This window comes from Mastacembelus armatus, chromosome 19 (genome assembly GCF_900324485.2).
Source record: "Mastacembelus armatus chromosome 19, fMasArm1.2, whole genome shotgun sequence".
NCBI lineage: Eukaryota > Metazoa > Chordata > Actinopteri > Synbranchiformes > Mastacembelidae > Mastacembelus > Mastacembelus armatus.
Genome location: NC_046651.1, coordinates 13,912,197 through 13,924,650, shown reverse-complemented (window position 1 = coordinate 13,924,650; position 12,454 = coordinate 13,912,197). Strand labels below are relative to the sequence as shown.

General features: G+C 39.6%; 3 protein-coding genes across 4 annotated transcripts in view; 1 reads left to right on the top strand and 2 right to left on the bottom strand.

Annotated features, from left to right (window-relative positions):
- Positions 1-10,017, top strand: part of LOC113135582 (poly(ADP-ribose) glycohydrolase) — a 48,547-nt gene extending 38,530 nt beyond the window's left edge. Inside the window, exons 20-23 of the mRNA XM_026315721.2 lie at positions 6,725-6,815; positions 8,404-8,573; positions 8,820-8,964; positions 9,221-10,017. The gene's annotated coding sequence lies outside the window, so the exon portion shown is untranslated. The remainder of the gene's footprint in view (positions 1-6,724; positions 6,816-8,403; positions 8,574-8,819; positions 8,965-9,220) is intronic.
- Positions 8-2,660, bottom strand: slc18a3b (solute carrier family 18 member 3b). Its single transcript, XM_026315729.1, has one exon. It carries the CDS (start codon positions 2,449-2,451, stop codon positions 883-885), a length of 1,569 nt encoding a protein of 522 aa, XP_026171514.1. The 5' UTR covers positions 2,452-2,660; the 3' UTR covers positions 8-882.
- Positions 6,297-10,063, bottom strand: rgrb (retinal G protein coupled receptor b). 2 transcript variants are annotated; one of them, XM_026315730.2, is made up of 7 exons: positions 9,928-10,063; positions 9,435-9,591; positions 9,182-9,303; positions 8,802-8,955; positions 8,496-8,613; positions 8,035-8,148; positions 6,297-7,934 (listed from the first exon to the last, which is right to left on the bottom strand). In XM_026315730.2, the coding sequence occupies exons 1-7, from the start codon at positions 10,001-10,003 to the stop codon at positions 7,794-7,796; spliced, it is 882 nt and encodes a 293-aa protein (XP_026171515.1). In that variant the 5' UTR covers positions 10,004-10,063; the 3' UTR covers positions 6,297-7,793. The 2 variants fall into 2 exon arrangements, with proteins under 2 accessions (XP_026171515.1, XP_026171516.1); XM_026315731.2 differs by lacking the exon at positions 9,928-10,063 and adding an exon at positions 9,728-9,767.
- Between the last annotated feature and the right edge of the window lie 2,391 nt (positions 10,064-12,454).

Sequence of the window (12,454 nt, the reverse complement as noted above, 5' to 3'; positions counted from 1 at the left end):
ACTTTTCATTTGAATCCCTTTCTATGAAGAAAAGCGCAATTTGAGTCAGTTTTATAATAAACATTTCACTTGAATTCCACACGTTGTTTGTTCATGTGAAGATCGAAATAAGAATGAAATCACCAGTGTAACATCCGAACAGAGATTTATTAAAATGAGTTTGATAAATGAATACATATTTGTTCATCTTAAGGAGACTGGCTTTGTTAGCTACGTTTTCACCAAAGTTTTCATACATACACACACACGCGCGCACGCACAAACACACACATACACTTCGTAAAGGTCCACGTATGTTTCATCATTTGCATTGTGCATGTATCCACATATGTACAAAATCCATGTATCGTGATGCGTTTATTTTAAACCATTAAAACTGTCTAAAGAATAATTCCACAGGCCAACTTGTTACAAAACCAAAATTCACTTTTAACAACAAAATCTAAAGAAAAGAAACTGAGGCCTTTGATGTGCAAGTAAAAAAAAAAAAAAGACTAAAAATATAGCCTTTTTGTATAAGAGGGAATGTGCTGTTTAAAGTTGGTCCCATGTAATCTTGTACGCACATTTATCTATTTATATCTTTTTTTTCTTTCTTTTTTTTTTTTTTTTTACAATATTCAGTAACACACAGATTCAACAGTAGCTGATCTCTCACAAAACTCCATACGTTTTACGTCCATGACAAACGCTACATAGACTTTTTTCGATACAATGAAGTCACAGTCAAAAAGAAAAAAAGAAACTTTGGAAAACGGTCACACAATCATGATTTTGGTGACTGGGTGTCTATATTGCACATCGGTACCGCCATAAAAGTTGAAATCACTAGACTATAACCTGCCTGAAACATCTCTCCAGGACGGTCACAGAGCGGCCGATCTAAGTGTACTCCGCACCGGACGACTCTTCTGACAAAGACCGCTGTGCTCTAAAAGGGTCAAATCCATTTTCATCTACTGACAGGCAGTTCCCAGCCGAACGGTAGCTCTTCTTTTTGGCGTTTCTTTCCTCCATCTTGATAGTATCGTACAGCCCCTGCGGAGCCTCTTCTAACAGGTTATCTCTTTCTGAGTAGGACGGTTTCATTTGGCACACATTGCGCAGCAGCAGCAGGGCTGGTGCGTAAAGCACATTGACGAGACCCATGCCCAGATTAAGTTGTACAAACCCGAGACTGTGCACTATCTGGCTGGCCACTATGGGGCCCATAGCATATGCGACAGAATAGGAAATATCTGCGATAGCATAAACACTACCATACACTGAAACGTGACGCACGTCAACTAAAAACGCGAGTGTGGGTAGCAGGGCAGTGTCTACAAGTGCAATGCCAAAACAAATGCCGCACAACGGGGCGATGAGCTGCCCAAAGGTTTTGCATGCAGGGACTGTGCAGGAGCTTGCTCCTATGATAACCATACCTAAAGCTCCGTAGAACCACTGCAAATTTGGATTCTGTGCTGCCAGCTTAACTGTAATGTACACACCGAGGACATGAGGGAAGAAGGCTGGGAGCCAAGTCAGCCCCATTTCCCACTGAGAGGAGTGCATGGTGGTCTCCATCCAGTTGGCTATAGTGGGCTCTAGAAAGGCCAGGGGGATGTTGCACACTGTCAGCGCCCCGGCCACCACAGCTATGTAGGGGTCAATCATGAGTTTGTATATGGGGGTGCCGACTGGCATGTTATCTCTAGTCCTGTTGGAAAACGGCTTGATTACAGTCAGTAGCAGAACGCCGTCCGCCAGGCAAATGCAGGCGAGCACGATGAAGGGCACTTTCTTGCCCGCAAACTCGTATAGGACGCCCCCGAAAGGAGGCGCCACCAGACTTCCGAAAGAGATAAACGCCAGCGCTATGCCGAGCGCCCTGCTTCTCTCTGCCTCTTCCGTGTATTTGTCAGCTATCATGGCGATTCCAGAGGTGTCCGCGAACGCAGACCCCAGACCCTGCAAACTTCTGGCAAAAAAGAGCGTGGCATAGTTCTCCCCAACAGCAAATATACAGGTAGATAGGAACATAACAGTCAGTCCAATTAAAAGTGGAATGTCATATCCAACCCTGTCTATGAAAGTTCCCGACAGCGGGTTAACTAACAGCTGCAGGATGGCTTTAGACGCAAAAAGTACTCCTATTTGGACATCTAAGTTGTCCTTGTTGCTTTTGTCTTGGCTTGTGCTGTTGGCTGAAGTGTTGGGGTGCATCACTACGTGAACGTGCTCTGACTGCTCACTCTCCAGATCAGCAAGATAGTCTGGAATAATTGGCACGATTACCATGTAGAGCATATTGTCCAGCAGGAGAGCCACACAAACGATCACTAATATGATCCGTCTCTGCTGGTGAGGATCCCTCATCGCGGTGCCTAACTGCTTGGTTCTTTCGCCCATCTCGGACAGTTTTATTGCCGCTGATTTGGCCAGCCCAGAGGATCCCCCTTCTCCGTCCATGATGTGCTTTTAATTATGTTTTTCGCTTCAGAATTGTAGTTGTGATTCTCCCGTCTGCTGCCGATCTTTCAGCACCTCGGATGACTCATGGGTCTTTTTGTTTCTACATTGATGTGATGCTCTCCGTTCTCACCTCGCCTGTGCGTAAAGGGAGAGGCGCAGAGGAACTTGGCTGTTTCATCGGCGAAGATGGCTTTCCTCAGCTTCCTCAACTTGTCGTTTCAGCCGCCTCCGATGCTGGTTCATGATATCCCGAGAAGTGACGTGTTGAAATCGTATATTTTCTGCACCGTGAAGAGGTTTCGGCCGCTAATCTTACATGGCAAAGTTTAAGAGATTTAGTTACTTATTTGCAATACGTAGGGTGCTCCAATTCTCCCATCTCTGTGTTCATACCTCCTGTCACCTGTGGCACGTTTGTGCTCAGCTCGGAGAGCACGAGTGACTTCGTGGCCATTTGTGCACATTAACCAGCAGGTTCGGCTTTATTTTAGCCCTTTAATTGTCTCGCCTTTTCACCAAGAGCTATGACGCATCACCAGCTTGCCCCCAAGTGGATCCCTTCGCCACTTGCCTCCTTTATGTTAATTTCCAACCATGGCAGCAATCACTTCAACCAATAAGAGCCAGTGAGCACCACATCACGACCCCTCCAAAAGAGCAGGAAGAAAAAAGCGTTTTCTGTTCTTAATGTCCAGTGTGCGGCTCTTGACTTTGGTGTTATAGAAAAATACCGAACGAATAGGCCTCTACGGTGCACGCGCACACACCCACACTGGGTTCATATAAGAAAATAAATCTTAAAACTATATATACATATATAAAAAGACATTCGTAAAAGATCTATAAACCCAGTACAAAGTCTCTATAAGTAAGTATCCTTTTGGGGAATTCAACTATTAGCGATAAACCCCTGAGCAGCTTTTCTTTCTGTCTGTTCACTCCATTTTGAAAATGTGAGCAAAAAGCCAAAACGTCAAAAAGTGTAGTTACATAAAGACTCTTGCATGGAGCGTATGTGATGTGCTGGGATCAAATCGTGCCACACACAGTACGCGCAACTTGGAGAGGCTTTTTAATTTAGCTCAAGACACCGGCGACATCGTGTGGTCAAATTATACAAATACAACGTATATGAAAATCAACTCACCTGAATTACTGACATTATTAGAATCGCAACCAAGTTAGATGTTTTTTTTCCCCCTTTCATGTCTTAGAATTGCGATTTTATTTTTCTGATCATTTAAAATTTAATTTTTTTGTGTTTTAGTTCCCCTTTCCTTTCTTATTTTAGATAAACTGACAGTGTATTTATCACCACATAAGTAGACGCTGATATATAAACAACGAATCACACAACACAGCAAAACACTTGTGAAAAAGATTTTTGTCTATATACAGTACATTTAATAAGCACTAAAATGTTTGTATACTGTCTTGTTTTAAAACGTTTAGTATGTATATATTAGTTAGTATGGGACCTGTAAATGCTAAAGAGTTTTATTTTTGTTTTATGATGAAAAAACACATTTTATTATCAAAGTATGATACATTTTATCTACATTTTCTGTTTTTTAACCCTGGAGAACCCAAGAACCCTTTTCTTCTTTGGAAAATTATGAACTTCATTAAATGACTGCTTTAAGTTCACTGAACACCAAAATATCCACTTTTTCAATCTTAACCCTTTATTCCCTTTTTTAGGATTTAGGAAAGAACCAAAGGGTCATTTTTGACCCATCGTTTTTTGAATTAGCTCACAGTCACTAATTTATCCAAAAATAATATAAAACATACTTCTAAGCATTCTGCAAACTACTACTAAATAGAGTAACCAAAAAAAATCACAATTTTACCAACCGCTGGTTTTCTGAGAAGAAGATTTTGTTTGAGTAGGTTTCCAGCTCAACAAAACAGCTTGTGGTCAGCCATCTTGTCACCACTACTCTGTCTCATGTTAGTTTAATATTCATCCGCTAGGTATCTCTATGCAGGGGTCAGAAGTGGCACTCTGGGCTTTTGAAGTTAAAATTGACTTTTTTTTTTAATGTTTTGTTTGTAATTTGAGTAGCATCAATTAACAGCGGCCAGATTTGACCCCGTGGGTTCTCCAGGGTTAACAAGATTTATAATTATTTGCCAGTAGAGGGCAGAGAAGACTTGCAAATAAAAACAAACGTGTACATCATGACCCAACTGTGAGCCAATATGTTAGCACCCACCAAAATTCAAAACATGAGTGGAAGCTCCTTATTCTGACAGCAGACAACCACACAGTGATCCAAATCCAAAATACTTTATTCGTGCATTTAATCAAACCTAATCATTTTTTCTCATTTTTACTGCCACTACATATTTTTCTATCTCTATTACTGATGTGTGTGTGTAATAACCCAATCCAAGAGAGCACATATTTTTCTAGTTGTTGATATCAACACTTATGATGATTACTGTTATATAAAACATTGTGTTGAATGGTGTCAGCAGACTGGAGGGAAGATTTCAGTGGGTGCAGTGGATGATTTGATGCTGGAAAGGCAACATTAATACACCAGCAGGGATTAAGACACCACAGGACATAACTGCCCAATTTTACTAATGAGAGAGGCTTGGCACTGCAGCAGCTGTTACATAAACACCTAGAGTTTAGTTTTAGCAATCACTATACAGTGTGTGTTTTAATAAAAATACAAGTTTCATACACGTGACAGTGTTCAGATGTACCATGGATAATCTCTGCAAAGTCATTCTAGAAACCTGGCTAAGCTTTGTTTGACCATCGTTCCCTTGCACAGGTTTTTTTTTTTTTTTTCCCTAAACTGTGACTCAGCAACTGATCTTGTGCACTTAAACAGGTCGTTAGTTTTTGTAAGATAAAGTCCTCTTCAACCATAATCCTTTAGCTTTTAAAAGCCCCTTTCCATTTTTATTTGTTTATTTGTAGAAGTTTAACCCAAATGCAGAAAATAGTTATAAAGTAGATCAATAATCATAGGATCCTTAAGTAGATTGTATTTTGACTGTTTATGCTAGAAAATGAAGTGAAATTTAGGGTTTTATTGTTGATCATTTCATTTTTTCAAGGCAGATACCTTTGAAAGAGCAATTAAACTGTCACATGGAGAGATTAATTTTCCTTTCAATATCATGTGTCTTAACTGCCATCACAAAAGGAATATAATATGAAAATGCAATATAGTCACACATTTCGCACAGTTTAGGTTTTTAGTTTCTAGGGGTGGGGTTAAACTAGGGGAAGTCATGGTGCTGGTATTTACATTTCTGGTCAAATTCTGAGTAATAAATCTCCTTGGATGCACACGTGGAGTGGGACTGCTGTTTGTGCTGCATAACGACAGATGAGGTTTTTTTTTTTTTTTTTTTTGGCTTTTTTTTTTTTTTTTTTTAAACACCATCTGTCTGTGACTAACATTAGATTTAACACACTTATTATTATTGAAGCACAGCCACCTTCACCTCACCTTGTGGGTGGATGGTGATTTAAATCCTGACTCCTCTGAATGAACAGGGTTGTTGTCAGATTGGTCTGAACAGTGTGTTGGAAGAAAGCTCAGTGAGGATATATCTGTCTGCAACAAGTCGTTCTTCCTGAGCTTGTTGCTATTACTGCTGCCTCAATCTACAGCTCTGCCCAAATTAGATGACTAGTCCACACTCACTGTCTTGTAGTCGGCCTGTGACAGGGACGACTGTTGCAAAGGGATTTACACTAATCTCTTGAGATTCCTCAGTCTTTCCAGAGAAAACCCCTGATCATCCCAGGTGGGTGAGGATCAGTGAGGGTTAGTGAGGAAGTCTTATGTTATGTTATGTTATGTTATGTTATGTTATGTTATGGCAGAGTAGAGCTGGTTCATGTGTTGGAAGGATATTTAACATTACTAGTCCTTCTCTTTAATGATGGTGCTGATGAAAAATCAGGGATAGATTCATCCTGAGGGGAAGATCAATCTGTGCACTATGACTGTCTAACTTTCTAATAGCTGATTATGTCTCCATCTCCATTATTTCTAAAAAACAAAAATAGATAGTAGATTTTTATACAGTGGAGCTGTACTGTAGCTTGCTTGGCCATGAAGTCCTCTCATTTGTGCATTGATAATTTTAAGTGATGCCTTTAATAGACTGTACATCATTGTTGCTATATGCCGTCAACACTGTAATTCCAAAGATAAATGCATCCTGTTATTCTAGTTGTAGTCAACAGGACTATTTTAGAATTCTCTGAACCTGTTTGGCTGTTGTTGACTAGGACTGACTCCTCCTCCAATAAAACAGGCAGGCACTGACTGAGGATTTCACTTGCTGATGACTGCCTGGCAAGAACCTCACTCACCTCTGAGGTCAGTGTGACAGAAACTCACTGTGGTTTATTTCTGGAGAGCAGAGTGCTGTAGTCTCATCTTCTCGTTGCCCTTGCTGACACAACACATGCCCTAAATATGGCTCTTATTCAGGAAACACCAAATGGGATACAGCAGTGCAAAATACATTGTAATGCTGGTGTTGCTGCACTGTCAGTGCCTTACATTGTTTACTTTGCCTGCATAAACCATCATTTATTCAACCTACTGATTTAAAAAAAATTGTTTCTTGATTCATGTGCATTGAGAGAAGAGGCCAGGAAATAGAAATGGTGTTGCATGGAAAGTGTAAAACTGTTGTGTTGCATTAGCAGAACCTGAACAGTAGTTCAGTATGCCATCAGATATGAGATTCTATCACAGGATATACCTCTTTATCATTTTATGTATTTATAATCAGCTAAATGCAGATTTTCTCTTAGCAGTGTTGATTATAGTATAATTACATAATGAATTCTTAACACAATCAATCAATCACTTCCTGAATATATAGGGGAAGTTACATCAAACTGTCTTTAGTACAAAAACACAATTGATTAATCTGCTTAGTAAATGCTTGAAGCAGCCGTGTCTTGAAGCTCTGATCAACAGTAGAAATTAGGCTTTATACTTAAAGCAGCTAAACTGCTTTAAAGTAGATGGAGCACAGCAGAAATGCAGCACTTCAGTTTTTATTGAGCGGTTTAACACGGATGGAGGAGCAGTGCGGGCAAAGGTGAATTACTGTAGAAGGAATGCAATAATTTGAAAATGGATAAATTACCTGGAGCACATTTTGTGGATCAACACAAAATGTAGAAACAGTCCTGAGCTTCAACTACTGTCCACATGTGAAAATATTACAGCTATACAGACAACTAAGTGCCACAGGGATGTTTACTGTCAAACATCTTACCAAACTGTCATGAGAGCAAATGATAGTCCCAGATTTTTGCCAGAATTTCACAGAGTGTCCTTTTATTTTGACTTCTTAATAACTGGATCAACAATCTTTTGTCCAGTGAGAAAGTGCCAAACGCCACCTCGGTAGAATTCGTTTCCAAATGAGTAGAGAAGGGCGTTGAAGATGGGATTTGTCTTTGCAAGGATGGGAAGCACCTGTAAGAAGAAACAAGTGTTTTCACTGTGGTTCAAATATTTGATTTAAAGAAAAATTCAAGTTTTTGTTAAAAAAAAAAAAAAAAAAAGTAATACTCACCATTCTCAGCTTTGGAGATACAAGCTTTGCATTTTCAAAGCAGGCGTAGAGACACATGAGAACGTATGGGCCCCAGCAAATCAGCAGAACTCTCAATGGCACATTGGTGTTAAACTGGAAAACAAATTTCAGTTTATTAGTGTCAATAATATACATTCAGTTTGGTGGATTTATATAGTACAGACAATGCAGTTCAGATGCAAATCAGGAAACAACTCTTCAGTTTTGTCAGGTACAGATTAATCCAGCGGCAGCGTGCAAAGGGCAGTCAGGTGCACAGACAGCTACGTACTTCTGGTATTATTTATTTTTTTGAACACATCCCTCCTTAGTCTGCAGCCACATCAGCACCTTTTATTTTCTTTACAGGGGGTTTGATCTGCTGATCCAACATCAAATATAAACTGAAGAAAAACAAGTGTTCCTTTAGATGGATTCTGAGAATACTGCAGCACATGTACCCTGTGGTGATGGCTTTTCTTGAAGTGTTTGTAGGTGGCGTCGTAACAAGACCACGCGGTGAACGCTGGGAGTATCAGGTACAGCACCACCAGAGCTAGCATGTACGTCACATAGTCCCTGTTGAAAGGAGATAAACAGGAAAACAAAATATGGATGTTATTTGTCAAATTGCTACCTGAAGCTACTGTCTGTGATTCAATAAGAATTATTTTTACTAACTACAGATTATATGAACTGATTGTCAACTGCTCATTTCATCCATGGTAACCAGGTACAGCATCATGCTTGTATTTCTTTAACTCTACCTGTCTCCTCTTGTGTAGTCCAGCGTGCAGCAAGTCCTCATTGGTTCAAAGTCATAGACGCCCCATCCCATGAGAGGAACAGCAGCCCAAAAGATGGAAAGGATCCAGATGATGCTGCTCATCGTCAGAGCTGTGCTCCAGAAGAGCTTCTGCCCTACAGAATGTGAGCAGACATTTGATTCTGATCGTTATTTCTATGGGAAAGTGATATTGCTACAAAGAAACTGAATTAATTTTAAAATAAGTAAGGGTCTTATCACTATGTAAAAAGTTAAAAATTTATTTAGATTTTTTTTTTTCAAGAAGATTTATTACATCATTGGATAATTTCTCACACACATTTCGACTCTTCTGCACAGTAAATTGAACGTTGTACTCACGGGTGCAGTACTGATGATATCTGTCCCATGCGATTGCAGCCATGAAACTGATGGAGGCCAGGACTGACACCATCCCATGAAACGCATGATAGGAACAACCTTCTTGACCAAATGGCCAATATCTACAGAATACATTAGAATCATATTCCAGTTACCAACATGCACAGAGCCCTGCCACATGGTGAGTGTAAGCGCTTTAGCAAACTTTAAAAAAAAAAACAACAACAACAACAAAAAAACATCCGTTTCATACCTGAGGTAACTGGCATAAGCAGCTGTGAGCCCGTTAATATTCAAACTGATGTCAGCCACAGCAAGACTGAACACAAAGAAGCTACTGGGAGTCTGCAGCTCCTTCACTCTGAGGAAAGACATGATGCTGATGGCGTTGAGGAAGAATCCAAGCAGGCCTGAAAAGGCAAATGGAGATTTCCATTTATTTTCTGGTATCATATTGTTACCCCATGTCCCCCACAGAGTTTGCAAACAACAGGATGGTAATTTTCTTGTATTTAACGTGTTTTTACTATGAACAGTCTGACTTACAAACTGAGGGCCTCAAACGCGCAGCCTAGGACAACACTTGTGAATTTGAAACTACCAAATGAAAAAAAATTATAACAAATAAATGCATGGTTGGGATTTTCATAATAAGATTATCCTATTATCCATACACATGGTTTCAGTGTGTACTGTCCCTTTAATTCTTGCATAAACTCGTCTTCCTGTGTGCGTGGTCCACTTACCCCCGACAAGAAGCGCTGTGCCAAAAGTAAACATATCAAACTCCGTGAATCCCTCCGGTAACGTATACGCTGCCATGTTGAAATGTACAACCTTTGCACAAAAAGGAAAGTCCTGCTGTTGCGCAGCGCACCACCGTCTCCAACAAAATGAGCTTTTATAAAGGACCTTTCACACGAAAAAGCACAGAGACTAATCTTAGTAAAACCCTTTCTGCAATCCCCCGAAGAATGTCCTAACGAGCGCGCGCCTGCAAACTTTTGATCGCAGAAACTTTGCGTATTTGCGCGCAGCTGGTTGATCGATTTGTTTCACTGAAACTTTTACTGCAGACCCTTGGTGGCAGAGGCCAACCTTTCCCCCCTGTCCATGCACTTTATTCTGCTCTCGTGGTTGATAAGAAAACAGGATGGGAACATGGGAAATGTCGTTTTTCATGTTACTGGGTCATTGGTTATTGGCACTTAACTCTTATTTACAAAGTTACATAGTATGCTGGTGTTAAATCGATGTTTATCACTGAGGTAATGAACAAACACTCCTACCTTTCTCTCAGCACAGTGACTGTCTACAATAAGATGTTGAATATTTTTGCTCAGGAAACTCAAGACTTTGAACCCTGGAAAAGACATTTTCATAACTACACAGACTGGGAACTTCATAACACTGAATCTGTTACAAGGGTTACACTGAAAAATGACCTGTCTTTGTTTGCAATCATGAAAACTCTGTGAAAACATATGTGTCTTGAACCAAAACAACCCTTAAAAATGAGGATAGCAGAAAAGTGACCTTTGGCACTTGTAGCAATCTGAACATTTTAAAATGAAACATTTGGGCAGGGGCTGATTGCACCACTAATCTGTGCACAGATTACCACAGACTCATTAACTATGAAGTAATGTGTGTCCCAATGGACTTATAATACCCTTTTCTCAAACTGCCCATATTGTCCTGTCTGAAAGTTCAGTATCCCATCCACTTACAGACTGTCACCTTCAGCAAAAACAAACTGTTCATGCTTATCACTGCATCTGTTGCTATGACACACATGAGACTGAAATGTAGCAGTAGACATGTTAATATCCTATAGGTAAATATATAGTTTGGAGCATTTATATTTATCATATATCATTTCTGCTGCTCTAAAACCCAATAAGAGGCCTGTGAAAGCGTCAGAAGCTGGGTGAACATTGAGGCCATAATGCAGCACAGTGCCAATTACACAATGCAAAAGATTCAATGAAACAATCTGTTAATCTACTGCAGCTGACTGTGGTGAAATAAGAGCTGGTCTGAACCAACATGGTGGAAAATATGAATGCATTGTATTAATCTACTGGTATAAACTGTATTCCTTGTTGTAGGCGGTTTATGTGTGTTTATGATTTGTGTATATAGCATCAGATTTACCACAGTCACAATTTTTGCAATGAGCACTGAAATTTGAAGATTCTTAAATTGTTCTAATTTAAAAGACGTTTAGCGTACCAACATTTGCAAGTCAGCAACAGAGGATCAAAAGCTGTATCTAATTATAAATTTAGCATCGTACTGGTTTAACTAGAAGAAATCTTAATCTGCTTAATATATTTAATCTGTTCATTTTGTTTTGCCACAAATCAACATTTGAAAATGGAATGAAAACTCACATCTGGCCTGAAAACCCTGTCGATAATATTCTTGTAGTGGTTGCACATAGTGTAATTAACTATTTAGCAATGCACTGTCATAATCTGCTTGTTTTGCAATGAAACAAACGTTTCACTGTTGAAGCTGCATTTATACCATTGCAATGAAGAATGAGAACAAGACAAAATAGTGAAACTGAATTTTTAGTTTATTCCTGTGAAAGTATCATGTGGAACATCAACCTTTAGAAATAATTAAGTGGGCTAACTCAACTTCTGTATTTAGGTGCAATTTCTGGGCCTTGTCACGTTTCCATTTTGCGGAGACATTCTGTTTCGAAGAGGTAGGGGAGGTGCAGGGCTGGAGATTTTGCCCTGGTCATTCCTGGGACAGTCCTCCTGGAAGAAATAGAACAAAGATGTATTAATAAGAGACAGAGAGATGACTGGATTAAAGGATTTGAAATCCTGCTGTATGGCTGCATCTTTAAACCTTTGCACCTGTTGAAAACCGTCAGACTGACATGTCTGTCAGCTGCAAATTGTCACACTGACACATGATGACCTGCAAAATATTAACATGTTCTGTGGGATGGGGTAAATTATTACTGCATAATACAGACTTGGACTTTGCATTTACAGAGAAAACAAGTGAATCGCTCCGTGACCTGACTAAATTCATTTAATTGTGCATTTTCGTTTCCTGTGAAATATAAATGAACCATGAAAGAGGAAGAAAAATGGTATAGATTTAAAAAAAAAAACAAACAAACTCTGAACACAACTATGACCTGGATGAGCACAGAGGGCATCATTTATCTGGCCTAACATTTGGATGTAACAACAAGGTGAGTACACAGTTTACTTTATACACTTAGTAACTCTCTACTGTCATCTG